The sequence below is a fragment of the Mastomys coucha genome, unplaced genomic scaffold (genome assembly GCF_008632895.1).
Source record: "Mastomys coucha isolate ucsf_1 unplaced genomic scaffold, UCSF_Mcou_1 pScaffold21, whole genome shotgun sequence".
Taxonomy (NCBI): domain Eukaryota; kingdom Metazoa; phylum Chordata; class Mammalia; order Rodentia; family Muridae; genus Mastomys; species Mastomys coucha.
The window spans coordinates 171,316,783-171,341,471 of record NW_022196904.1 but is presented as its reverse complement, the minus strand read 5'-3'; the positions used below and the strand labels follow the sequence as shown (position 1 = coordinate 171,341,471).

The 24,689-nt window shown below is 45.3% G+C and overlaps 1 protein-coding gene across 1 annotated transcript in view; it reads left to right on the top strand.

The window, feature by feature from the left end:
• Pdlim1 (PDZ and LIM domain 1) overlaps positions 1 to 13,201 on the top strand; it is a 48,163-nt gene extending 34,962 nt beyond the window's left edge. Inside the window, exons 5-7 of the mRNA XM_031390229.1 lie at positions 5,281 to 5,432; positions 12,298 to 12,415; positions 12,673 to 13,201. Of these exons, the coding sequence (XP_031246089.1) occupies positions 5,281 to 5,432; positions 12,298 to 12,415; positions 12,673 to 12,859 (457 nt within the window). The 3' untranslated portion in view covers positions 12,860 to 13,201. The remainder of the gene's footprint in view (positions 1 to 5,280; positions 5,433 to 12,297; positions 12,416 to 12,672) is intronic.
• Positions 13,202 to 24,689: the final 11,488 nt, after the last annotated feature.

Genomic DNA, 24,689 nt, shown 5'->3' with positions numbered 1-24,689 from the left:
AAAAAAAAAAGAACCCTTGAAAAATGACAAATGTGACAAATATACAACACAGCTGAACAATGTAAGAATCACAAGGGAAATTTGGACAGGTTTTGACAAATGGAAACAGACAAACAACACTCCCAGCCTTTTAGCAGGGTCGGGTGTGGTGGCGTGTGCCTGGCACCCCAGCACTCTGGAGGCTGAGGCAGGAGGATCAGGAGTTTAAGGTCACCATTGGTTACATAGTGAGATCTTGTCTCCAAAACAAAAACTAGAGAGTATACAGGAAAAGCAGAGCCAATATGACCTCCTACTGAGGGGAAGGCCTCAACCAAGCAGATCTGACTTCTAGGGAGGTTCCTGTTTTCCCCGTCATTCTTGTGGTGTTTTAAGTCTGCCTATCCCTAGAGGCTAAAAATTCATATATATATATATATATATATATATATATATATATATATATATATATATATACACATACATACATACACATATTTTAAAACCTGGTTTCCCTTTTTATGTTTCAGTTTTAAGCATCTGAATTAATCATTGGGGGGTGTGAGATAAACAAAGGCTAGATCACAGTAGCTGTGAGAGGAATCATGGAGACCCATTCTTCCTAGTTTATTTTCATGTGAGTGTTAGAATTCACTTCATGGTTGTGGTACTCTGTGGAGTCTTCTTTCTTTCATGTGTGTGCGTGTGTGTGTGTGTGTATGTGTGTGTGTGTGTGTGTGTGTGTTGGGGTGGAGTGGGCTGGTGGGGACAGAGTCACACACTAAAGTCCAGCCTGGGGTTGGAGCTCACCCTGTGAGACAGGCTGGACTTTGAACTATTGGCAATCTTCCTGCCTCAGACTTTCAAGTTCTAGGACTAGAGGAAACCACTCAGCTTCTCTCAACTGTTCTGCAGTTGAGGATGGAACATGGGCCTCTTGCATGTCAAGTAATTGCTCCGCCACTCAACTACATCCCCAATTGTCTTATATTACTTTTTATTTTGAGTCAGGGTCTCACTAGGCAGGCTGCCCTTGACTCACCAGGGCAGGAGGCAAAGCTTGAACTTCTGATCCTCCTGTCTCTGTCTGCTGAGGGCAGCTGGGAGTCTTTACCTGCACTAAAGCCCAGCTTCACCATTCTTAGCACACAGGTTCCATAACTGCTAGATTTACATCCAAATAGGAAGTTAATCTACTTCGTAGACACCACCTATAAGTAGCATTGTGCCTTCTGAGTCTGTGTGCTCATAAAGAAAGATATTTAATTTTTAAAAAGATTTTTTTAAATTTTATTTTATGTATATAAGTGTTTTGTCTGCATGTATGTTTTGTGCATCACATGTGTGCCTAGTATCTGTGGAGGCCAGAAGAGGGGGCTGGACTCTTTGAAACTGGGAATACAGAAGATTGTCAGCCACCAATGTGGGTGCTGGCATCTAAACATGGGTCTCTTGGAAGAGCAGATCCAGTCCCTACATTTTATTTTATTATATATATGTAGCTGTCTTTAGATACAACAGAAGAGGGCATTGGATTCTATTTTAGATGGTTGTGAGCCATCATGTGTTTCTGGGAATTGAATTTGAGACCTCTTGAAAAGAAGTAAGTGCTTTTAACCTCTAAGTCATCTCTCCAGCCCCCTACATTTTATTTAAAAAAATTTCCTTTATGTTTATTTTGTTGTGTTTTTACCTGAGGTTCTGTGGTATTCTCTGACCTTATTTGTTATTTGGTTCCTTTACCCCAGACTGCCCATCGTGTACTGGCTCCAGTTCACAGTACTATGGAGAGCAGTAGTGGCCAGAAGACGAGATCATGGCACGCCACTTCTCCCCTTTAGACAATGCTATGGCTTCTGTAGATGCAGTGTAGCAAGCTAGGGACATTCCTTCCAGTTCCATTTTTTTCTGACAGTTTAGTTATTTTTAGTTTTAGTTATTTTGACATAAAGTCTTGCTACGTAGTCCAGGCTGTCCTGGAATTCACCGTGTTTTCAAAAGAATTTTTGTGAATCTGCTGCAAAAACATTGTCTGTAACACCTTGACTACTTGTCTGTGACATGTCACTCATTATATATTGTTGAATTTTATTTGCTATGAAATTTACATCTTTATGAGGGATATCACCTATTGTCTTCTTTTTAAATACTGTTATTTTATGTTAGTATAATATTTACTTCATTAAATAAGTCAGGAAATACTTGCTTCACTTTAGTACAGGGAAGAGACTGTGTAGAGTGAGTTGATCTCTCTGAAATGTGTCCCTTTATTATGTAGCCCAGGCTAACCTTTATTATGTAGCCCAGGCTAACCATGAACTCTTGAGCCCCCATCGCAGCCTCCAGAGCCTGAGAGTGCAGGCCTTTTTATATACACAAAAAGGAATCTTTTTGCTCCATTTCTTATGCATGCTTTTATCCCAATTACCTTTTCAGATATTGCGTTAATATTTTATAGCCTAATGTCTAAGTCTTAGAATTTTAGATTCTTGTGTTTTTTGAATTAGGTTGACTGTGTTTCAGTTAGGGTAATGGATATTGAAAATACTTCATAAAATGTCCAGCATATAAAATGCTGTCAAATTATTTGGAAATAAATGGTAAATGTCCCTCCTTCCTCCCTCCCTTCCTCCCTTCCTCCCTTCCTCCCTGCCTCCCTCCCTCCCTCCCTCCCTCCCTCCCTCCCTCCCTTCCTTCCTTCCTTCCTTCCTTCCTTCTGCCCTCTCCCTCCCTTCTGTCCCTCCCCCCTCACTCTCTTTTCTTTCTCCTCCCTCTCTTTTTTTCCCTTTTTCTCACTATTCCCAAGCCTGTTTGCTGGAAGAATGTATGATGACCTTGTGGTTTAGTTCTGTTATTTTTAGTGTTCCCTTGGTGGCTTCCAGACATAACATATAACAAATAAGAGAAAAAAAAAATCTTCCCCCAAACATTCCATGAGCTGATCTTGATTTTAAAATAGTCCTAAGAGTAATAGGAAAGAGATTAAGAAAGAATAATGTAATATGCTTATTATGGGGAGGTTCCAAGCCCAAAATTCAAGTATCAAAAAGGATGGGATTGAGCTGGTAGAAGACCCTTGTTAAAAATGACTCCACCAGATGGCTGTTTAACCTGCCCCACATTTTGCTGCAAGGGAAGGGAGACAGCCAAGGGTACATAGAGACCAGCTGCTGTGGGCAGGCTAGGGAAGGGTGGCTGCTTTTACCCAGCCACTGCAAATCAAAGGCGGCAGGGGCAGCCAGCACCAGCCTTACCCAGTAGTAGCAGAGCCCATGCCACCCTTTGTCGACCTTGTTTTCTTTGTTATCAGAATATGCTTAGAGTCCAAGGGAAACACACCTGGGTCTTTCTCTCTGGACTTGAGTCTTTCAGTTGGAGCCTGAGTATATAAGTGTTCCAGCAGGCTCTCCTGGCTTCCCTACAGCTTTGTCTCAGAGCAGAGAAAAAGGACAGCGAGGGATAGATGAGCCAGGCAGGGGTAGTAACTTAGAGGGAATTACCATGGAAAACATACTTTTCCTCTTCAAAACGGACCATGAACCAATTGGACAGTGGTGGATGGGAAATGAGTGAATGGATTCAATGGCTGTAATTCCTTTGCTCTCTTGACTGTGTCCTTCAGTGGTGTGGAGGCTGAGAGTTCATAACTCAGCATTTGTGTTTGTACAGATCTGTCTACACGCATTGACTATAACCATCATTGGTAGTTCATCTGATCTTTTGCGCTTGCTCCTCCTGGGCACAGTAAGTGTCTCAGGCAGCTTTTAAACAAGTTATGCCAATGAGAGGAAAGAGTGCCCATGGGCTCAGAAGGTGGCTTCCCCACAGGCCTGCATTGCTTCAGGGTGAGCTCACAGGATGGAGGAGACCATAGCAAGGAGGGAGTGGCACTGATGCTTCCTGACTTCCCTGATGCTGAGATCTGAGCCTGGGCTATGCACTGAGACAGATCTAGGCATATACATAGAGAGAGAGCAAGGCAATATGCTTGTTTAATGTCTAGGGGGAAACAGAAGTAAAAAAAAAAAGTTAAGTAGGGTATGCGGGAGGAAAGTAAGTTAGAGGGTAGAGAAGGATGGATTTGTGTGGTATTGTCATAAGTCAGGGTCAGTAAATCTCTGGAAGTCCATGGGGGTAACAGCACAGGCAGAAGGATCAGTAAGAGCGTTACCTAGAATGAGGCTGGCTGGTCCAGTCATAGCTGGGGAGCAGTTCTGAGGAAAGGCCTTTATGAAATGAACATTTATTCCAAAGGAGCTGAACTTGAATAAACTTGTGTTTCGTTTGTAAAAACTGTAAATATTTGGTTTTAGGTCAGGTGAGATTACATTGACCCACAGCTTGAAACTGCTGATTCATTGGAAAAATGCCTCTGTCCTCTGTCCCATGGCTAAGAATAGCAGCAGAGAGGCAGGTTACACAGCTGGTGGGTCTTGCTGGTACACCATGGTGTGGCCTAATCGTGCAGGGGAGCTGGGAATTTGAGAGGAGTCTGGTTAAGAACAGTCTACCATTGGAGGAGCTACCTACCTCCTTTCTACCATTTCTCTGTGGCCAGGCAGCATGAGCTGTGGCCTAGTGGGAAAAAAAAAACCCAAAAACCAAAAAACCAAAACCCAAACCCAGCATCACAGTAGTGCCTACCTCAGCTTGTCCTGGGCATGCAGGGCAATGGAGGAAGAAGTGGGAGGCATGGTTTGGCTCGTCTGGCCCCCAGGGTCCGAACCTTTGCATAGTAAAGCCTATGAACTTTGCCTTCTTGCTACAATCCCTGCGAATGGGGCAGGTCACGGCTGCTGCCTCCAGCTAGAGGCACAGGGGTCCAAGAGTTCCATTCTGAACGACGAGGAACATCTGGAAGCATGAGAAGCTCTTTGACATCAGGAATGAAAAGATGAGGTTTCTGCTCATGCAAGGAATGCGTGTGCCTCCCCGCTGCAAGGGGCTCAGTGGTTTTAGTGGTTGGGCTGTGGTTGACATTTTTCCTCTTCGAATTTCTCTCTTGACATAATGTTGATTATGTAATTTTAAAAAGGGGGAAGAAGTCCCCATCTGTGGGAGTACGCCAAAATGTAATTGAATTACGAGACTATTTGGGAGAATAGCCGCCTACTGTATTAAGGTAGCAGCCAGCTTTGCCTACGAGGACCCGGTGTAACATTGTCAGGGGAGCTGGAGACAGGGGGTAATCAATGCTCATTCTTTCCAGCAGAATGTGTTTGCTTGGGAGGGAGTACCTGGTGAAGTTTTGGGACTAACTTTTGATCCTTGTCCTGACGGCTTTCCAAATGTTCTTTTTAGCTTGGTTCAGCCTCATCCCTCCGGCAGCCTTGTCATTGACAAGGACTCTGAAGTTTATAAGATGCTTCAGGAGAAGCAAGAGTTAAACGAGCCCCCCAAACAGTCCACGTCTTTCCTGGTTCTGCAGGAGATCCTGGAGTCAGATGGCAAAGGTAAGGGGCCCTTGGAGAGAGTGTGTCTCTGCTGGGACACAGATGAGCACAGCGAGCATAGCTTGCTGTGGAAGGCTGGCTCTTCCCGTGCAGCTTAGAGCTTGCCCTCTTCCCCAGAGCCTGAGGTCACATGAACACACACTACCATTGACTTTTTAAAAATGTGAAACGTTTATTGAAAAGAGGAGAGGAGGGAGAGAGGGCGCTCAGAGGCAGATGGGTTGTAGAATGCTTAAAGTAGAACCTATGTAATAGGCATAAAACCCTAGGTTCCATTTCCAGTGCTTGGGGTGAGGGGTTACTGGGCTGGAGGTGGGTGGGAGCGTTGGTAGTAGGGGAAGGGACAAGAGTGTCCCTCTGGATTATATTTTCTGGCTCAGTCTTAAAACATGAGCCGTATGGTTTTACTTTACATATATGGTTGCTTTACTTGTACGTATATCTGTTTCCTATATGCATTCTGTACCTGCAGAGGCCAGAAGAGAGCTGTAGTTAAAGAGCGATTATTAGTCACCATGTGGATGCTGGGAACCGAACCCAAGTCCTCTGCAAGAGCAACAATTACTTTTAACTATGGGACCATCTGTCCAGCCCTAGTTGCTTAGTCTTTCTCAAATGTTTTTTTTTTTTAATTTGTAAAAAGGGATTTGTTTTATCTTTATTTATGTATGTGTGGGTGGGTGATTGTGGAAGGAAAGAGGGGTGTTAGATCTCCTGGAGCTGGACTTATAGGCAATTGTGAGTTATCCTATGGATGCTGGAAACTCAGCTCAGTCCTCTGCAAGAGTGACCAGTGCTCTTAAGCACCGAGCCATCTCTCCAGCCTGTTTTCTACTGTTGTAGATTCATTATAAAAAATGTTTTTTTTTTTTTTTTTTGAGACAGAATGTCTCTTTGTGTCACCCTTGCTGTCCTGGAATTTACTCTGTAGATCAGGCTGACCTTGAACTTACAGAGATCTACCTATCTCTGCTCCCCCAAGTACAGGATCTGAAGGCGTACCCCTTAATCACTGCCCAGTGAGTGGTAGGTTTTATAAGGACGATTTCATTCAAATATATCATATACTTGGACCATATTTATCCCTTATTTCCTCTCCTGCCTTCACGCCCTATAGTCATTCATATGTACCATATTTTCTTTACTCATTCATCTGTTCATGAACATCTGGGTAGACTCTATAAGTTGGTTATTGAGCGTGCCGTGTTACAATACACGTAGATGACCAAGTATTTGCTATGCTGACCTTCCTTTCGTATGTTCTGATTTACAGTTTACACCAACAGTGTGTGTCTTGTGCTTTTGTGCATCCTTGCCAGCATCTGTTGTTGCTTGTTCTCTCAGAAACAACTATTCTGAGAGAGATGGGATGCAACCTCGTAATGGTTTTAATTTTCATTTCCCTGATGACCAAGGATGCTCAGCACTGTTTCATGTCCTGTTGGCAATCTGCTCTGTGGCTCATGTATTCATTGGACAGTGGGGGTTTCATTTTCAGGGAAGGGACAAGAGTACCCCTATGGATAATATTTTCTGGCTCAGTCTTAAAACATGAGTCGTATGGTTTTACTTTACACATATGGTTGCTTTACCTGTATGTATATCTGTTTCCTATATGCACACTGTATCTGCAGAGGCCAGAAGAGAGCTGTATTTAATATTTTGAGTTTATTGAATATTCTAGATATCAATCCCTTGTGCCATGTAGGCATTATTTTAAGAGCTTTGTATCTGGCCAGCTGTTTCCAGCCATGCATATATTAGGGAGCTGAGGGTGTTGTGTGATCTTGTAAGAGCTGTTCTAATTCACACACCTTGCTCCCAAGGCGACAGATGAGGAAGATCGTGTGGAGGCCACAGAAGGAAAATGGGTCTGTAAACTTCCTTCCCAGTGGGTCCCCTGAGTTTGTTCTTGTCTTAGGACAGATAGCCTTTCAACCATGTGGAGGCCCCAGGCTAGTTTCTGAACTGTACTCTAGGCTCAGATATCACAAAGTGTGCATAACAACCGTTGCCATGACCACAGTAAGTGCTCCACAGGTGATGCTGGCACTTCACCAGAAGGCTCCAGGTACACTTTGCTTGTCCACTCATGAATTCTGATTCATCTGCTGGTCTCAGAAGACAGCTCTCCTTGGAGATGTTACTAGCTAGGTCTTTATTCAGTAGCTGAGGAATGTTCTGAGATTGGTAACAGGAAGAAAGGGTTCTCCTCTCACAGTTGCTTTGTCTAGCAAGCCTTCAGATTTGTCAGATCTCAGGTACCTTCCGTCAGCAGCCCCTGTTCCTGTTTGGAGAACTGATTTTGTATACTCATCTGGTCTCTATGATGTCTACTCCTCAATGCTCTGCTCTGTCCCCTTTCTTAAGACTCAACTAGCCTTCTGCTGTGTGTACTTTCTGTCCCCAAAGTGTACACCTATGGGTGCTCCAGTGAGAGATACCTGGGGAGTGAACTTATCTGGATACACTCTGAATTTCCTCCTCTGTGGTATGGATTCTGGAGAGAGGGGCAATTCACACCCACAAGAAAGTATAAACAACATGCTTCTTTTATGCTGAACATTGTTGTCCTACGAGTAGTAAACGAGCTAGAGCTAGCTAGACTTTGCTTAAATTCCACTATTAGGCCTGGCTGGTAATCAGCTTGAGACCCAGCCTGTAGGGACATCAGCTCTGTCAGAACACATGCAGGTGACTTTGCCTTGAGTACGGATGGGAAACTTCAGTTACAGTGGGCAATGTCAGCCTGTCTGAGCCCAAAGTCGGACACAGACTGTGCCAGAAAATCCATTAGAACTCACAGATAAGGACCTGAGCATGGGGCTGTGAACCCATACAGTATCAAGACCTCCTTTCATCTTCTGCCCCAGTAACCCAGACCTATAGCTTCCATGGTCACGGTTCTCCTAACTGTCAGCTGGAGCCCTGGCCATCACACATACTTTCAGGCAGCAGGGAGGAAGGGAGGGGTCAAGTGTAAATGCAGAATCTCCCTGTCAGATGAGCCATTTACCTCCTTCTTAGCAGCTCAGCACTACTATTACATTTATACACGCTGCCGTTCTACTTACATTTTATTGACCTGGATTTACCTGGTTAGCTGGCTGTACATTCTTGTGTAATCTGGGTTTATTATTTGACTAAAAAAATTCCCTGTGAGAGAGCCCAGTTTTCCCTGAAAAAAAAAAAAAAGAAAAAAAGAAAAAGCCTGTTTTCCCTGAGGTTGAAAAGTCAATGCCCTGCCCAGGTCACTAGCCAGGGTTAAGAAAGGGTCATTGTGACAGGCAGATGCCCGTGGTTCTGAGAGAAGTCTGTGGGTGGGAACACTGGTATCCAGCGTTCACTTGCAACCTGCCATGAGACCTTGAACAGGGTTGCTCGTCTCTACGAGCTTTCGTGTCTGTGTGTAACCCTTGAGGGTACCATACTGTGACACTGCTGCTGGTGGATTATGGGAAAAGTTGGTCTGTGAAGTGCTCAGTGCAGCTAGGTGCACGTACAAGGCTTGGTTGAGCAGTGTTGATGATAAACCGCAGAGAATTCCATCAGAGCAGGTTGTCCTCATGAATTCCAGTCATCCTCTGCTTTTCTCACGCTTTGTCTTGCTTTGGACAAATTGTAACATTTGTAAGCAAAGAAAGCCTTCATATTGTTTAACTGTGAAATACACATAAAAAAAAAAGTCCCCTCCCCTGCCATATACTAATCAAAAAGCAAAGATAAAATAGTTTTCCCCATTTGTGATGGGCTTATAAACTCAGTACTCATGTATGCTGTAGCATACCTCAGAACTCCTTTCCTTAAAAATTTAAATCACGCCGGGCGGTGGTGGCGCACGCCTTTAATCCCAGCACTTGGGAGGCAGAGGCAGGCAGATTTCTGAGTTCGTAGGCCAGCCTGGTCTCCAGAGTGAGTTCCAGGACAGCCAGGGCTACACAGAGAAACCCTGTCTCGAAAAAACCAAAAAAAAAAAAAAAAAAAAAAAAAAAAAAAAAAAAAAAAAAAAATTTAAATCACACTCATTTGTTCATTTATATATTTAGTGTGTGTGTGTGTGTGTGTGTGTGTGTGTGTTTCTGAGGTGCTCATGTGTGGCAGTGGACATATGGAAGTCAGAGGAACTTCTGGAATTTGGCTCTCCCCTTCCACCATGTGGGGCCTGGGGATTGTTCTCAGGCTTACTCTCTGAACCACCACATTGGCCCTTCCTGTCCCTTTAAAGCTGTAATCATATCCCTTTGTCTCTATATACCACCTTTAGTTTGTCCATTCATCTGTCAGTAGAAGGATATCTTGAAAGAGTGGAGGTATGTACGGAGCCATCATACATGGAGGAAACAGTGCTGGCTGGAGGCGCCCTCAGATGACGAACCTGGAGATGGAGTGAGCAAACTCCTAGGTTCATGCTGGCTGCCGTCAGGGTTCCAGGACCCTCAGATGACCTGGAGTTATAGAGAACTGCTATTGTTAGGACCATGGCCTTGATTCTGTGGGCCTGGTGGTGCCATGGAAGACTATTGATCAGTGAAATGCATAGAAAAACAGCTGTATGTTAACTAGATGATTTTCATTCCTCTTCAGAAACAGACAAAGGAAACTTGGACGAAGGGTTTCCTAGAAGGGGAGATATTTGGGAATGTTTCTAGTTGTTTGGAGACCAGTGGTAAACCAAGAGAATTCCAATTTCCAGGATTGGCTTTTCAGTGAGAGAAAACAAGCCTCAGCCAGCAGGTGGCAGTGTAGGACTGAGACTGTGGGATGCTTCAGCACCGCTCTAGTGCTCCCAATTTCAGCCTTTTAGTTTCAGAGAAGGATGTGGTTTCTCCTAACAAGGAGGGATTTCATCTCTCCCTGCCTTCTCTCCTCCTACCGTTCTGCACTTTCTCTAACTTCCTGGTGGTTTTCCAGTTGACCGATAGGTCTATGAGAAGAGGATAGCTCATATTTGAGAGCCCGCCCTTTGCTGAGTTGGTTCTTCCAGTAGTCGGTTTGCCTGCCTACACTGTCCGTCCGCATGTGCAGAGATGGCACACCTTCAGACAGGCAGCCAAGCACCTTCAGCCAGAAACTGAGGGAGCCTGTTTGCTATGCTTGAGACAGGAAGCCTGGAGCTGCTGCTTGCTCTACCCCTTCTGAGATGTCTTCACTTAGGGCTGAGGCTGGGTGAGGTGTGGTGTTTGCCTTTGATAAAAATCTAGAGGGGATTGTATGGTGGCACTCAGCTTCAGTCCCAACACTTGGGAGCCAGAGGCAGTCAGATCTTTGTGAGTTCTACATAGTGAGTTCCATAGTGACAGGCAGAGCTACAAGGAGAGACCTTTTTTTCAAAAAAAAAAAAAAAAAATCACTCACTCAATCAACTAATCAATCAATCAATCAATCAATCAACCAAACCAAACCAAACCAAACCAAACCAAACCAAACCAAACCAAACCACCAAAGGGGTCATTAAAAAAAACTCAATAATTGGCTGGGAATTGAATTCAGCTCAGCTGTAGGATACTTTCCTAGCATGTGTGAGGCCTTCTGCTCAATTCTAAATATTTTGGCAATGATGAGATGGCTCATTGGGCAAAGAGGCTTGTTGTCAAACCTGAATTTGAACCCCAGAACCCACACAGTAGTAGAAGAAAACCAACTTCTGCAAATTGTCCTTTGAACGTTCTTCCTTCAACACAACATGACATGTGCATACCTACCTGTGTGTGTGTACACACACGTATACACTAAATGAATGTAATTTTTTTGAATTAAAAACTTTATTTATGTGTATGGGTGTTTTGCCTGCATTTATTTCTATGCTTTTGTGTATGTGTGGTACCTAAGGATTCCAGAACTGGAGTCGCAGACAGCTGTGAGCCACTGAGAAGATGCTGGGAATTGAATCTGCGTTGACTGGAAGAGCAACCAGTGCTTTTGAACACTGAACCATCAAAAAAAAAAAAAAAAAACTAAGCATAACAAATGTTAATATAACATTTTAATAAATAATCAACTTAATATAAAAAAAAAGCTGCAATTACAGAAACTGGGGCAGTGCCCTTCTTCCAATAGAAAGGAAGAAGGTTCCCTGGGCTTTGGGGTTTGGACCCATCAAGGTAAGGCTTGTCTGAGCCTTCCCCAGGTCCACCTACAGATGGCCTCTGAATCTCGCCCAGTCTCATGGGTTGTCAGATGGATATCTGGTCCTACTAAGAGTGGATCAAGCATTAATGGGAGAAACCTGAGAGACTGTTTCACACATAGCCAGGAGGGACTGGGGAAAGTACAGGATACTTAAAAATACTCTTAGGAAAACAAAGAAAGATCACTCTGGTTGTTCTTCACAGGCCAGCACATTACCTCAATCTTGCTTCCACATAGTGTTAGCATCTTGGGACTCATGCTATGACGAAGCACATCATAGCATGATGAAGCACCCCAACTCTTCTCATTCCCAGGTGCTGCTCATGGCATGGGACAGAAGCTCTATGAGGATGAGACCAAACCCCCATGTAATTTAGGGCACGCATATTTAGAACTCATGTTTGCTCATGTCCATTGGCCAAGGGCAGGATTTCCGGCACTTAGAACTGGTGGTGTTCTGGGTCCATGTTAGTGTTTGCAAACGTGTGAGTTTCATATTATGAATGCTAATCACAAAGCTAGGCGCTGTAGACACTTTCTGTATTTTTTTTAAAAATTTTTTCTTTGTAACAATGGAAACTGAAAGACTGCAAAATGCCAAGCAACTTGCCCAGCGGTGCAGATCCCAATGGCAGTGTCTTGGCTTCAACGTACAGATACACAGGTGGTTCTGAGAGAGTGCAGCGGTACTTCATTCTTTACTTCCTGGCTAACCTGGGTGTTTTTCTCCCTCTAGGGGATCCCAACAAGCCATCGGGGTTTAGAAGTGTTAAAGCTCCAGTCACCAAAGTGGCTGCATCTGTAGGAAATGCTCAGAAGCTGCCCATCTGTGACAAATGTGGAACTGGTATTGTGTGAGTATTGGCTTCACTGCTGGGGTTAGAGACTGGACAAACCGTGAAAACATGGGAGTTGCTGGGTGGTGCGTAGCTTGGGGGTAAAGTCAACAGCACAGAACTTTTTATGTTGACATGGTAGAGGCTTCTAGAATGATGAGCCTTCCCATTGACAATCAGAGTCCTGCTGTAGGGAACCCCAGGCCTCACCGCAGAAAGAACAGTACAGAGCCCTGGTGTCATTAATGGACATCTATTCTTTCTCTCTCTGGCAGTGGTGTGTTTGTGAAGCTGAGGGATCATCATCGCCACCCTGAATGTTACGTGTGCACCGACTGTGGCATCAACCTGAAACAGAAGGGCCATTTCTTTGTAGAGGATCAGATTTACTGTGAAAAGCATGCCCGGGAGCGGGTCACGCCACCTGAGGGCTATGATGTGGTCACAGTGTTCCCCAAGTGATTGAGAGGAACCTGCCCTGTCTGCTGCCCTCCAGCCAGCCTGCTGCACCTGGTTTTCACAATGTTCTGGCTTTCTCCTCCCTGACAGTCCTGTGCTTACTTAGTGTCAGTCCTGCTCAGTACGCATTGAGTTTCGCCTGTGCTGACTGACTCCCACTGGCAGTGTGACACCTGTTTTTATATTACTGGGAGATGGTTCTGCCCCCATCCCCTTTACCACAATGCACCTTCTTCACTTGGAGTCTTCTCTGCTGCAAATGGACATTGGTCACATTGGAACTAAGTCAAATGTAGTATCTCTGATGTTACTTTCTTTTACTTAATAAATTTAGACTTTAAAGCAGTGTGTGGCCTCTTAGTTGACTCTGCCTGTGTTCTGTGTTCTGCCTCATGAAATTCGGAGTCTCTGTTAGGTTTGGTTTCTTAGTTGTGAGAGAAGTAGGGCTTTTCCCAGACATGAGAAAACTAGTATGAGAGAGCTTGTGTTCCTTTTCATCGTTGTGACTTGCTCTAAGCATCATTGAGAATATTCTTAGTTATTTTTCTGTTGCTGTGGTAAAACATGATGAAGGCAACTTATAGAAGAACTAGTTCATTTGGGCTTACAGTCTTGGCAGGGAGGCCTGACAGCAAGTGGTGAAGCCTCTGGAGCAGAGAGCTGAGAGCGTATCTCCTTAAATACAAACTGAGAGTAGACTAGACATGGCGTGGAGTCATTAAACTCTTAACGCCTGCCTCTAAAGACATACTTTCCCCAACAAGGCCAGTACTACCAACTGGGGACCAAGTGTTCAGTGCCTTTGGGGGCCACTGTCATTCCGATCACCACCCTATTATATCTTGTTTGGTTCTCTGTTTTAGAGAAATTGTCTTGGAATTTGAGGGAATAAAACTTCCTGTTTTAGAAACTTTTCTATTACTGCAAGAAAACACGATGACCAAGGCAACTTATAGAAGAAAGCATTTAACTTAGCTTACGGTTTCAGGGGGTTAGAGTCCATGATGGCGGGGATGAAGGAACAAACAAGAGCTTACGTCTTAGTCCACACTCATGAGACAGAAAGACAGACACACTTTAGATGGCATGAGTCTTTTGAAACCTCAAAGCCTGTTCTCAGTGACACACTTCCTCCAACAAGATCATATCTCCTACTCTTTTCCGAAACAGTTCTCCCAACTTTGGAACAAAAAGTCAAACAGGTGAGCCTTCGGGGGCCATTCTAATTCAAGTCACTACACTTCCCAAATAATAGGTGGATAGCTTCGGCAATTGGTCTTAGAGTATGCCTCAATACTCCTTCTCCAGACTGTGGAGGTGTGATATCTCAGGAGCAGGGCCACCAGTGGCAGAGAGCTCAGATATGAGTAGTAGGTGATTGTTATGTTTTCCAGCTTTCCTCTGCACTGTGCCAATCAGATGTTTGACATTTATCTACTTTGGCTACATGCTTGTGTATCCAGTCTTTTGATTTTGTGACACTGTTGCTTCTAAAGAGTTCACACCTGAGAACAAGGCATTCAGATTATAACAATCACATAGGAATAAACACATCACAGTATTTCAAGTATGTTTACCATGTTTCATTGAGTCACATCCTCAGCTCTCTGTTGTTCATGGGCACCCCTGATGGGTACTCTTATTCGGAGGCCGATCTTACAAACAGGGGCTCTCACTTCCAGTAGATTTAGAGAAAACCCTAGTAAAGGTTATACATCAATTAAAATGTCAATCATAAAGCCAGAGAGTCTTCTGGGTAGAAGATGAAGACAGAGAGTCATGTTTAGGTCAAAGAATCCTAAGGATCACACACCAAAAAGGTGTGCTTACTCTAATAATATTTAAACTGATTTCTACCACATGTGTTTAGGTCCCCACCTCCAAGTTAACTTTAACTTTATTTTAAACTTAATTTTACCTGTGTTAAAGTTTGTATAAGGCAAGGTGGTTTAAGCATTGCAGTTTCTGGGATATCAGTGTAAGAAATACTGAACAAGAACAAATTTGGTTCATTTACAAACATGGAAGCAAGTCATTTGAACTAATGATTAGAAGGAGGGTTGTTAAAATTTCAACCTTGACAGTCCTAGCATGCCTAAGCCAGGGCTCAGTGTGGGATAATGTTGGTTGGGTTCCAGAAGATCTTGAATTCCTGTTTCCCTGAGTCAATGGGACTACTCTATTTTAGAGCTATTGTTAACCTCTTGAGTTAGGGCAACCTTGAGGCCTCTCATTGAAGAGAACACGTGCCTCTTTGGGGTTGTCCTCTCCTGACTATTACGACAATGATATATAAGGACAAGTTAATATAACCCATACAGGGACACATTAGACTTGATCAGGGAAATAGCCTAAATCCCAAAGTCCTTATAGGATCAAACAACATATACTAGTAACCGGGGGGATGGGGGGATCTGGATCTGAATCCGAAGCTGCTGCATTGAAGAGAATAAAACCAAAAGGTTGGACTTGCTGGTGATGGTGAAAACATGGAGGTGGCATGTCTCTTACTATCAAGAAAGAGAAGTGTCCCAGAACACATGAGACAGAATGCCAGATTTGATATGGCTGAAGTAGAAGCAGGCATTGCACATTTGGCAGACTAGGTGTGCTGAAATAAACATGCCAAGTAAGGCTGGAAAGCTCACCAATGACTCTTCTGTGGAAGAACTTGAAAGATGTGTCACCAAAGTGGCACACTATGCTGCAATCTCATGGCACGTCTTTATGGGTTCTGTTTTGCTCATTTTCCTGACTTCTGAATATAATTGGCCTATGCATACTTGGTGATTGACACAGCATCTTAGTTCCTTCATTGATAAAGAATGTGGCTTACTACCTCTTGGCCAGAAGGATGTGTAAACTGTTCAGCTGACCCTCCTCTGCAGCATGGGCTGATGGTTTTGCGGCAAATACAGATGTGGGCTCTCTAATGGCGCTGGCGATGTTGATGCCTGGAATCATAATGAGCTAGGGATGCTTTAGGTACCAGCGGATGGTTGTCAGAGCACCATCTGATGCAGTTGTCAGAAGGAATGGTGAGGTCAGAGTGACTGCTGGCGGTACCTATGTTGGTGACATGATAGAGATGGCCAATAAGACAAGGCAAAGATATCAGCAAAAGGATGGAACCAACGTGGGAATTTACTGCATAAGATGAGTAGCCAGTGAAAGCAGGAGTGAATCATTAGGGAGGCCCGAAGTCTCCTCAACAAAAACTGCTGTTTGTCCACTGTCAGTTATTAGAACTCAAACCCAAGACTAAAGGGCAGCCTGTGTGTGTGTGTGTGTGTGTGTGTGTGTGTGTGTGTGTGTGTGTTTCTTTCACCATGCTACATTATCAGGGCAAGTGGTTTTATTTGTTTTATTTTGTTTATCCTATGTGTTTTGCCTGCCTATAAGTGCAGTGAAGTACCTGCAGTGACTGCAGAGGTTAGAAGAGGGCATCAGATTTCCTGGAACTGGAGTTGCAGACAATTGTGAGCTACCATGTGGATTCTGGGAACTGAACTCAGGTCCTCTGCAACAACAGCATGCACTTTTAACTGCTGAGCCATCTCTTCAGGTCCAAGGCAAATATTTATAGTATTGAGTCCCCTGCCTTTCTCCAAAGTGATCTGTCTCAGGTATGATAAAACACTATGGCCAAAAAGCAGCTTGGGAGCAGAGACTTTATTTCACTTCCGCCTCCATGTCACAGTTTTTTTTTAGGGTTTCCATTGCTATGAAGAGACACCATGACCACAGCAACTGTTATAAAAGAAAACATTTCATTGGGGCTGGCTTACAGTTTCAGAGGCTCAGTCCATTATAGCAGAAGCCTGGAAATGTGCAGGCAGACGAGGTGCTGGAGAAGGAGCTGAGAGTTCTACATTGGCAGGCAGCTGGAAGTGAGCTGGCTTGAGCTTCTGAGATGGCCAACCCTGCTCCCACGGTGAGACACTCCCTCCAACAAGGCCACACCCACTACAGAAGGCCACAGCTCCTCATGGGAGCCTTTTCCTATGGGGAAAACACAGCAACAGGAGACTTTGGTGGGGGTGGGGGGAGGTCATTACTATTCAAACGACTGTGGAACCAGGGAGTTGTGGGACCAGGAGGAGCAGGTGTGTAGCAAGAGTGGGGTCAAAGGGCTGGAGAGATGGCTCAGCGGTAAAGAGCATTGACTGCTCTTCCAGAGGTCATGATCTTCCGGTGTCTCTGAAGAGAGCAGCAGTGTACTCATGTAAAATAAATAAATGAATAAATAAGTAAATGTTAAAAAATTATATATAAAAAAAAAAAACTTAAGAAAAAAATGAGTGGGGTCAAGGCATGCCCAAACTCCAGAAATCTCATCCTGGGATTGGCAGGAGTAGGATGGCCTCCCCCTCCTGGGGCCTGCATGTTTCCGTACACATAGTCATGTGCACCCCAGCTTTGTCTCACCTGAAGAGGTCACTCTGGTAGCCCAGTTAAAGTTCCTTTCCCCTTATAAGGTCATGTCCAGCAGCACCTGGAATTCCTCCTTGTGCTAATGAGGCACTACAGCACTCTGGCCCTGGTCAATGATGTACACTCACCCTAAAGCCCCTACTCATCCCCCAAAGGGTTAAATAGCCTTCCCCCCCTGCAATAAACTAAACCAGTTCTCAAAAGCTGTTCCTGGCTCTGCGCTCTTTGCTCATGCTACTTGTTCTTGGTTGCACTACAAAAGGGGACATCTCCCCAGGAGCAGCCCCCTTTTTTATTTTGTTTTGTTTTGTTTTTCATTATGCTGCATTATCAGGGCAAATGGTTTTGTTTGTTTTGTTTTGTTTATCCTATGTGTGTGAGTGTCAGTGACCGCAGACCAAGATCCTACCTGCATCCACCCTGACCCAGTTAAGCTTCCCTTCCTCCAGGCTAGCCTGATTCTCACAAGAGATATAGACATGGGCGGCACACCACCACACAAGTTCTTCATAGAAGGGACTCAGGGCAGGAACTTAAACAAGGCAGGAACCTGGAGGCAGGAGCTGGTGTAGAGGTCAGGGAGGAATGCTGTGTATAGGCTTGCTTGCTGTCGTTTGTTCAGCCTTTCTTATAGCACCAAGGACTGTGAGTCAGGGGTGGTGCTACCCCTACTGTCTGGGCCTTCTACATCAATCAATAACTAATTAATAAAATGGATTAACAGCCAAAAGATAAAATTAAGAAAGTGCATTAAATTTTATGGAGGCATAATTTCAATTGTGGTTTCCTCTTCTCATATAAAACTAGTTTGTGTCAAGTTGGCAAGACTAAAACTAACTAGTTTGTGTCAAGTTGACAAGCATAAAACTAGCCAGCACAGAATCCTTGGCCATTTTCTCAGTTAACAGTACAGTTAAGTCATGGGGAGGCAGAACACAGACACAAAAGAATACACGTGGTATGTACTCACTGATAAGTGGATATTAGCTCCAAAGCTCACAATACTCACAATACAACCCACAGATCACTTGGAGCTTAGGAGGAAGGAAGACTAAGGTGTGGGTGCTTTAGTCCTGCATTGAGGGGGAACAGGATAATGGAGGGAGCGGGGACCTGGCAGGAAGAGAGGAGGTGGAGAGTATAAGGAGGGCATTTTCAGGTATTGGAAGACTGAAGGGGACAGGAGAGAGGTACAGAGGATCAGGAAATTGAATAAAAATACATAGCAGGGGGGGAGATGAGGAACTGAGGATAGCCACTGGAGAGTCCCAGATACCAGGGAAATGAGAGGCTCCTAGGACCCAACAGGGATGATTTTAGCAGAGAGGTGGAGATAGAACCTGTAGAGACCACCTCTAGTAGATACACACGGCTCCCAGTTCAGGGATGGGGCCACACATCCATCTCAAAGTTTTTAACCCAGAAATGTTCCTGTCCAAAGAAAGAATGGGTATGAAAAGTAACAGAGACTGAAGGAAGGGCCATCCAGGGACTGACCCACCTGGGGATCCATCCTGCCTGCAGACACCAAACCTGATGCTGGTGCTGTTGCCAAGAGGCGCCTGCCTGTGTGGCTATTCCTTGGGAGGGTCTGCCAGCAACTGACCAATACAGATGTGGAGGTTTGGAGCCAAGCATCAGACTGAGCTCAGGGACCCTGGTGGGCAAACTGGTAGAAGGACTGGAGGAGCTGAGGGAGATTGCAACCCCATAGGAAGAACAATGCCAGCTGGCCAGACTACTCAGTGTTCCCAGTTACTAGACCACCATCCAAGGAGTGTATAGGGAGGGATCCATGACTCCAGATACATAGATAGCAGAGAATGGCCTTGTCTGACATCAAGGGGAGTGGATACCCTTGGTCCTGTGGAGGTTTGATGCTCTAGTGTAGGAGGATGCTGGAGTGGTGGGGTGGGAGAGGGTGAGTGGGTAGGTGGGGGAGCACCCTCATAGAGGCAAAGGGGAGGGAGGAGAGGGAGTTTGTGGGATGGGGGGTTTGTGGAGGGTTAACTGGGAAGTGGGATATCATTTGAGATGTAAATGAATGGAATGATTAGTTAAAAAAAGATATTTTTGGAGATTGTTGGTTGGATCCAGGTTGAGATATGTTGATACTCATAGATCCAAAACATTAGCATGGCCTCTCTGTTAGAGTAAGTGAATATAGGGGCCAGTGGATATTTTCCAAACCTCTGAAGACAGTTCTAAGCATACTTGGTGATTGGCATAGCATCTACTCAGTTCTTTGGCTAGTGAGACAAGTACTATGATAGTTAATAAGAAAGTTTGAAACATCTCATCTCCCCCTACATAGCAAAATGCCCTGCAAAAGCCCAGTTCTCCAAATAAAGAAATATTCTTCAAAATCCATAAGAATCATAGCCCACAAATAAGTGCAAGAGTAAATGAACCACAGGATGGGTTTGAAGTGGCATACTTTTGTCATTCTTAGCAGATTCAAGGGTCTGGGATTAATAGTTTTCAGTAATGTGTTTGCACTGCTGGGGTCAAACCCAGGGCCTGTGCTTGTTAGGCAAGTGCTCTATCCCTGTTCTCTGTTCCCATTCTAGCTCATGTTACAAGACAAGTATTGGGAAACGGCAATGAACTCCAGACAACTCTACCAGGAAGCTGTAGCAGTCCTAGCTGCTACCCTAGTATCTCTGAAGCCAGCTGACCAAGGTGGTCTCCAGCTCATACTACAGGATACGTGGTTTGAGAAGCGAGGAGGTTCTGTAAAGGGGAAATGATTGCATCTTGTAATTACTGCATCTTATCACAGAGACGATCTCTTTGGGCTATGGGCATGAAATAGTCCTACCTTGGAACATTGTGTCAAAATCAACACACTGGGATGACACAGAGATTGCCAGCTTGGATGATGCCCAGTGTGGGAAAGTACACTCAAGCAGGTCAGGCTGTGCTGCAACTGCCTGGCTGCTTGTGCTCATGGCCTCATGTACCCTGTGATCTTATAGTTTTCAGGGTAGGATACCAGTGGGGGAGTCAAAAGGCAGCTTACTTAGAGATTTTGGGCTACTATCCACTTATCACTGAGTACATACCATGAATGTTTTTTTGGGTCTGGGTTACTTCATTCAGGATTTTTCTAGTTCCATCCCTTTGCCTAAAAAATTTGTGAGTTGAAGGCCAGCCTGGTCTACAGAGTAAGTTCCAAGACAGCCAGGACTACACAGAGAAACCCTGTCTCAAAAAAAAAAATTGTGAATCATTGTGAATAGGTGAGTAGTACTCCATTGTATAAGTGTACTGCATTTTCTGTATCCATTCTTCCCTTGAGGGACATCTGGGTTGTTTCCAGCTTCTGGTTACTATAAATAAAGCTGATATGAACATAGTGGAGCATGTGTTCTTGTTATATGTTGGAGCATCTTTTGGGTATATGCCCAGTAATGGTATAGCTGGGTCTTCAAGTAGAACTATTTCCAATTTTCTGAGGAACCTCCAGATTGATTTCCAAAGTGGTTGTTCAATAGCTGCTGACCAGGGGTATTGAAATAACTTTATACTTTTCATATGGTAGCCCATGGCATGCGTCTACACAATGGCTAAAGACACAAACCATGACTGAGATACAAGTGGCAGAATGGTCAATTATGACCTGGTTTCTGTTATCTCATCAGTGAGGTCAGTCATCTATCTGTGTGATCGGTCTTTCACGAGGTTCAAGGGGCAAGGATATATGCAAGCTGCGTTAGCCTGAGCCCTTCTGTCACCTATGCCTGCTGGTTCCGTGACTCTCCCTTGGCTCTTTCCTGTGTCTGATGATCATCTCTTGTGACTTTATGAAGGTGGAGGAAGCAGCCCAAAGTTGACTCTGGGATGAGTTAGTTTGGTATTTGGGAGTATGCTGTGATGGTGGCTGCCGGCAGTTCCATTGGGTTGGGCCTATAAGGGCAAACTCTCCCACCATGCAAGGCTTCCAGTGTTATACCTAATCTGAATGTAAGATGTCAGTCTCTCTATGGTTAAAAATAAAAGATAGATGTTAGCACAGTAAGGAAATGTCCTGGACTCATGAGTTTTTATTTTACAAATTTATAAATTTTATGAACATTTGGAATATAGAGAAAAAAGACCATGTGGAAAATTAGTAAGTAAATAATTAGCAGATAAGGTGGAGCACATTAGGTAATATATTTAGGAAACCCATGGTAAAATATCTTTCAGGCCCATGGAGGACATAGTGGTGATGTCCATCTAGGTAGCTCACACTCCCAACTGTTTTAGTTTCTACAGTCAAGGTCTGTGTGGGGATTGCATATTAACTTCTGACTTCCTTTGTTCTAGGGTCTCCATGTGACCCTAGCTTCCTTCTGACCTATGTTCCCTGCAGCATGACTGCAGGGCATACGGGATCGTGCTACCAGACAGGCATAAGAACTGGTAAGGCTGAACGAGCTCAATCTCTGGGAATCTCAGATATTTGAGAACACCAGGAGTGGAGCCATTCCCTACCTGTCTCTGTACCCGGCTCTGGAACACATAACTAGGACACCCCGCTGAGAGGACCATGGGCAATCAGTCAGGTAGCAGGAGTTCTTCTCCATACTAATGAGGTATCTAGATAGCCTTGAGACTTCAGCCAATGAGCTTCCCTTCTTGGATATTCCTTCCCCCAAAAGTATATAATCCATGGTTAACCCTGAATAAAGTGTATGCATTCACATCCACCATCAAATAAAGCAAGTATGAACAAGCAAGGATCTTCTCTGACAACTGCTTCATTAATGACTGCCACGGAAAAGGCTTTTGCCTTACAGAGCCACATCTAAACCTCCCAAGGAAGGCTTTCTCTCCTCCAGCTCTTCCAGTACTCTCCGCACTCACTCCTAAAGAGAGGAAACATAGACATTGAACCCCTCCTCTTCATTCCTGACTTCCCCTCCTGGTGGTATACCAGTGGTGCCTGGGTACCCAGAGAGGATACTGGGAACCACTGTGGACTCCTCTGTGGTGTCCCGCTGCGCTGCTCTGCCCTGTGCAACAGGCGAGAATCACCAGAGGCAGCACCAGAGATCAAAGGCAGACCTGGTAGCCTAGACTTCAAAGGAACTGAGACCTCTAATCCGCTTTCCTGCCTAGAGCCCTTGCTTGAAGGGTGTTTTGTTTACAGACTGCAATGTTATTTCCCTGTTCTCACGTCTATGCTAAAAGCCGAAGGATTGTTCTGCCTTAGCTATATATATCTCGGTTCATTTAGTAAAAAACACACCTCAATAAAGCTACTTGGTGTCGTGTTCTTTTGTCTCCCGCCCTGCTTATTTTCACAGAAACTCAATTACCCCAGTTTGTGAACACCCACGGAAGAAGAGAGACTGCAGGACGGTTTCCTTCAGACGGCGTCCGACGTGGGGCTAGACATGGGAGTTATGTATGAGCGGTAATATAACATCGATACAGAGATTTCTAGACAGCTTTCCAGAACTGGGGTAGATGTTTTGAGACTTAGGGGTAAGAGTGAAACATTTTGCCCCTGGGTTGAAGACGAGATGGGCTAATTTTCTTCTAGAAAATTAATAGATATGCACTTACGGTCTTATTTATGAGGCAGCCCCATCTGGGTTTCCAGATCTCTTTAACTGGGGCTGGGTTGAAGTTATAGCACTCAGAGCTCTCAATTCTTGCTAGATTTGTTGGCAAAGATTTTCGCCAGAGGTTGACATGTATCGACAGGGATGTTTCTGTCGAGGGACTGGCGTGCCAGGTTTCAGCCTGTTAGGCTGGGGTTCAGGAGGTCAGCTGGTTTGGCAGGGTGCTCGGCTTTGGTTCCGAGGGATGTGGACTGCGGTAACTCTAGGCTTGGAGGCAGTCTTTCCCCTGTTTTGTTCAGCTCGGTACTCAGAGCTGCTAGAGGTATATGTTTATGTGTTTTCATGTTACATGTGAGTCTCGTATCATGGTATGAATGAGAAAGTCTTGTCTCGTGTCTGTATTACAGGGTGCGTGGGGTGGGCGGGCCCGGGAGAGTGCGCAGGAATCTGGCATCGGATCTGCCAGTCAGCCGGTCTGCCAAGCAGGGTCAGGTTTGCGCATTCGGCGAATCTCCGGGTATAGCTGCCTGTGTACCTCCTGCTCTGCCTGCCTGCAGCTCCTGGGTGACCTGGTCGGTTCGGAGCCATGACAGGCTGGACTGAGCAGGGCCAGGGGCGAGCTGGTTTCCCTTCCTGAGGGCAAAGACAGCCTGGTTCAGAGCCCACGGTCCTGTGCTGCGCTCTGGGGTTGTGGCCGGGGCCGGGAGGGGTTGGCAGTCCCAGAGACCAGGATCCGTGGCTGCATGCTGGCCATGTGCAGTGCTTGGGCTCCGAGTTCCGTGATTTGGTGCAGCTGCCTGCACGCGAGGTCCAGCGACATTGCAACATTGCGCAAGCATCCTAGCTATTTAGGGAACATCTAGTGGTCTATCTTATTACTAGCCCAAGTCAGGCAGTGTGTACTAGAGATCCAGAGAGCGGCAGAGGTCTCAGTTACCAGGATCCCCAATTTAGAGCACCTAGAAGCAGGAGTTGACCTTTTCCACCTGGGGCATTTTTCCGTGGCAGTCCTGCAGCTGCAAGCGGTTAGCTAGACAGTCTTAGAGGTGCAGCCCCGCCTGGCAAAAGGCATGGCTCAGGCGGCCCGGCTCTTGGAGAGTGGCAGGGACCATCCCCCAGATTCTGTTCCCTCAGCTGCCCCCTCAGGGTGCTTGTGTGAAGAGAGAGCGAGAGAAGGTCTATACAGCGGGTCCCGGGGCAGGCTCGTATAGGACAGGCAGGGGTTGTGGAAGACAGTCCTCAGACTACATTTCCCAAACTGCCTTGCAAAGGCCGCTACTATGCGCATGCATAGTACCCTAGACCACAATTTATTTTCTACTAGGCACTTTTGTTACTACGAGTTTTTATCCAGTGATATGATAATTTTCTAGTTGGTGGTATTCTGCTGATCAGGTCAGTGTAAGTGTGTGCTACTAGCTGCCAGTCTGGGGCTGCGGGAGGCCCCAGTTTTGGAACCCCTTGGGGGCCGGGAGCCCTGCGCCCCGGCCGTGCCCCTCACGCCTGCAGCCATGGTCTGCCCCCCCCCCCCAACCGGGCTCACACTCAGCGGCTGGGGGGCCCAGTGTCTCCTGCGCGTGCAACTGCCAGCGCTTTTGTTCCCCAACATGGAGATCACGGAGCTAGGGTTCGTGCATATCAAGGTGATCGTAGAGCAGGAAGTACAGATAAACAAAATAGCGGGCGCTAGACAGACTGGATGATCAGAGCAAGTAGGAGAAACTTTGGGCCAAAGAGCTATTACTTACTAGACAGGACAGGGTTGTTCTGGTGCTCCTGAATTTTATTAGATACAGTCTATTACAAATTACAGGTCTTTTCTTACACTAACCTTGTCTTATGAG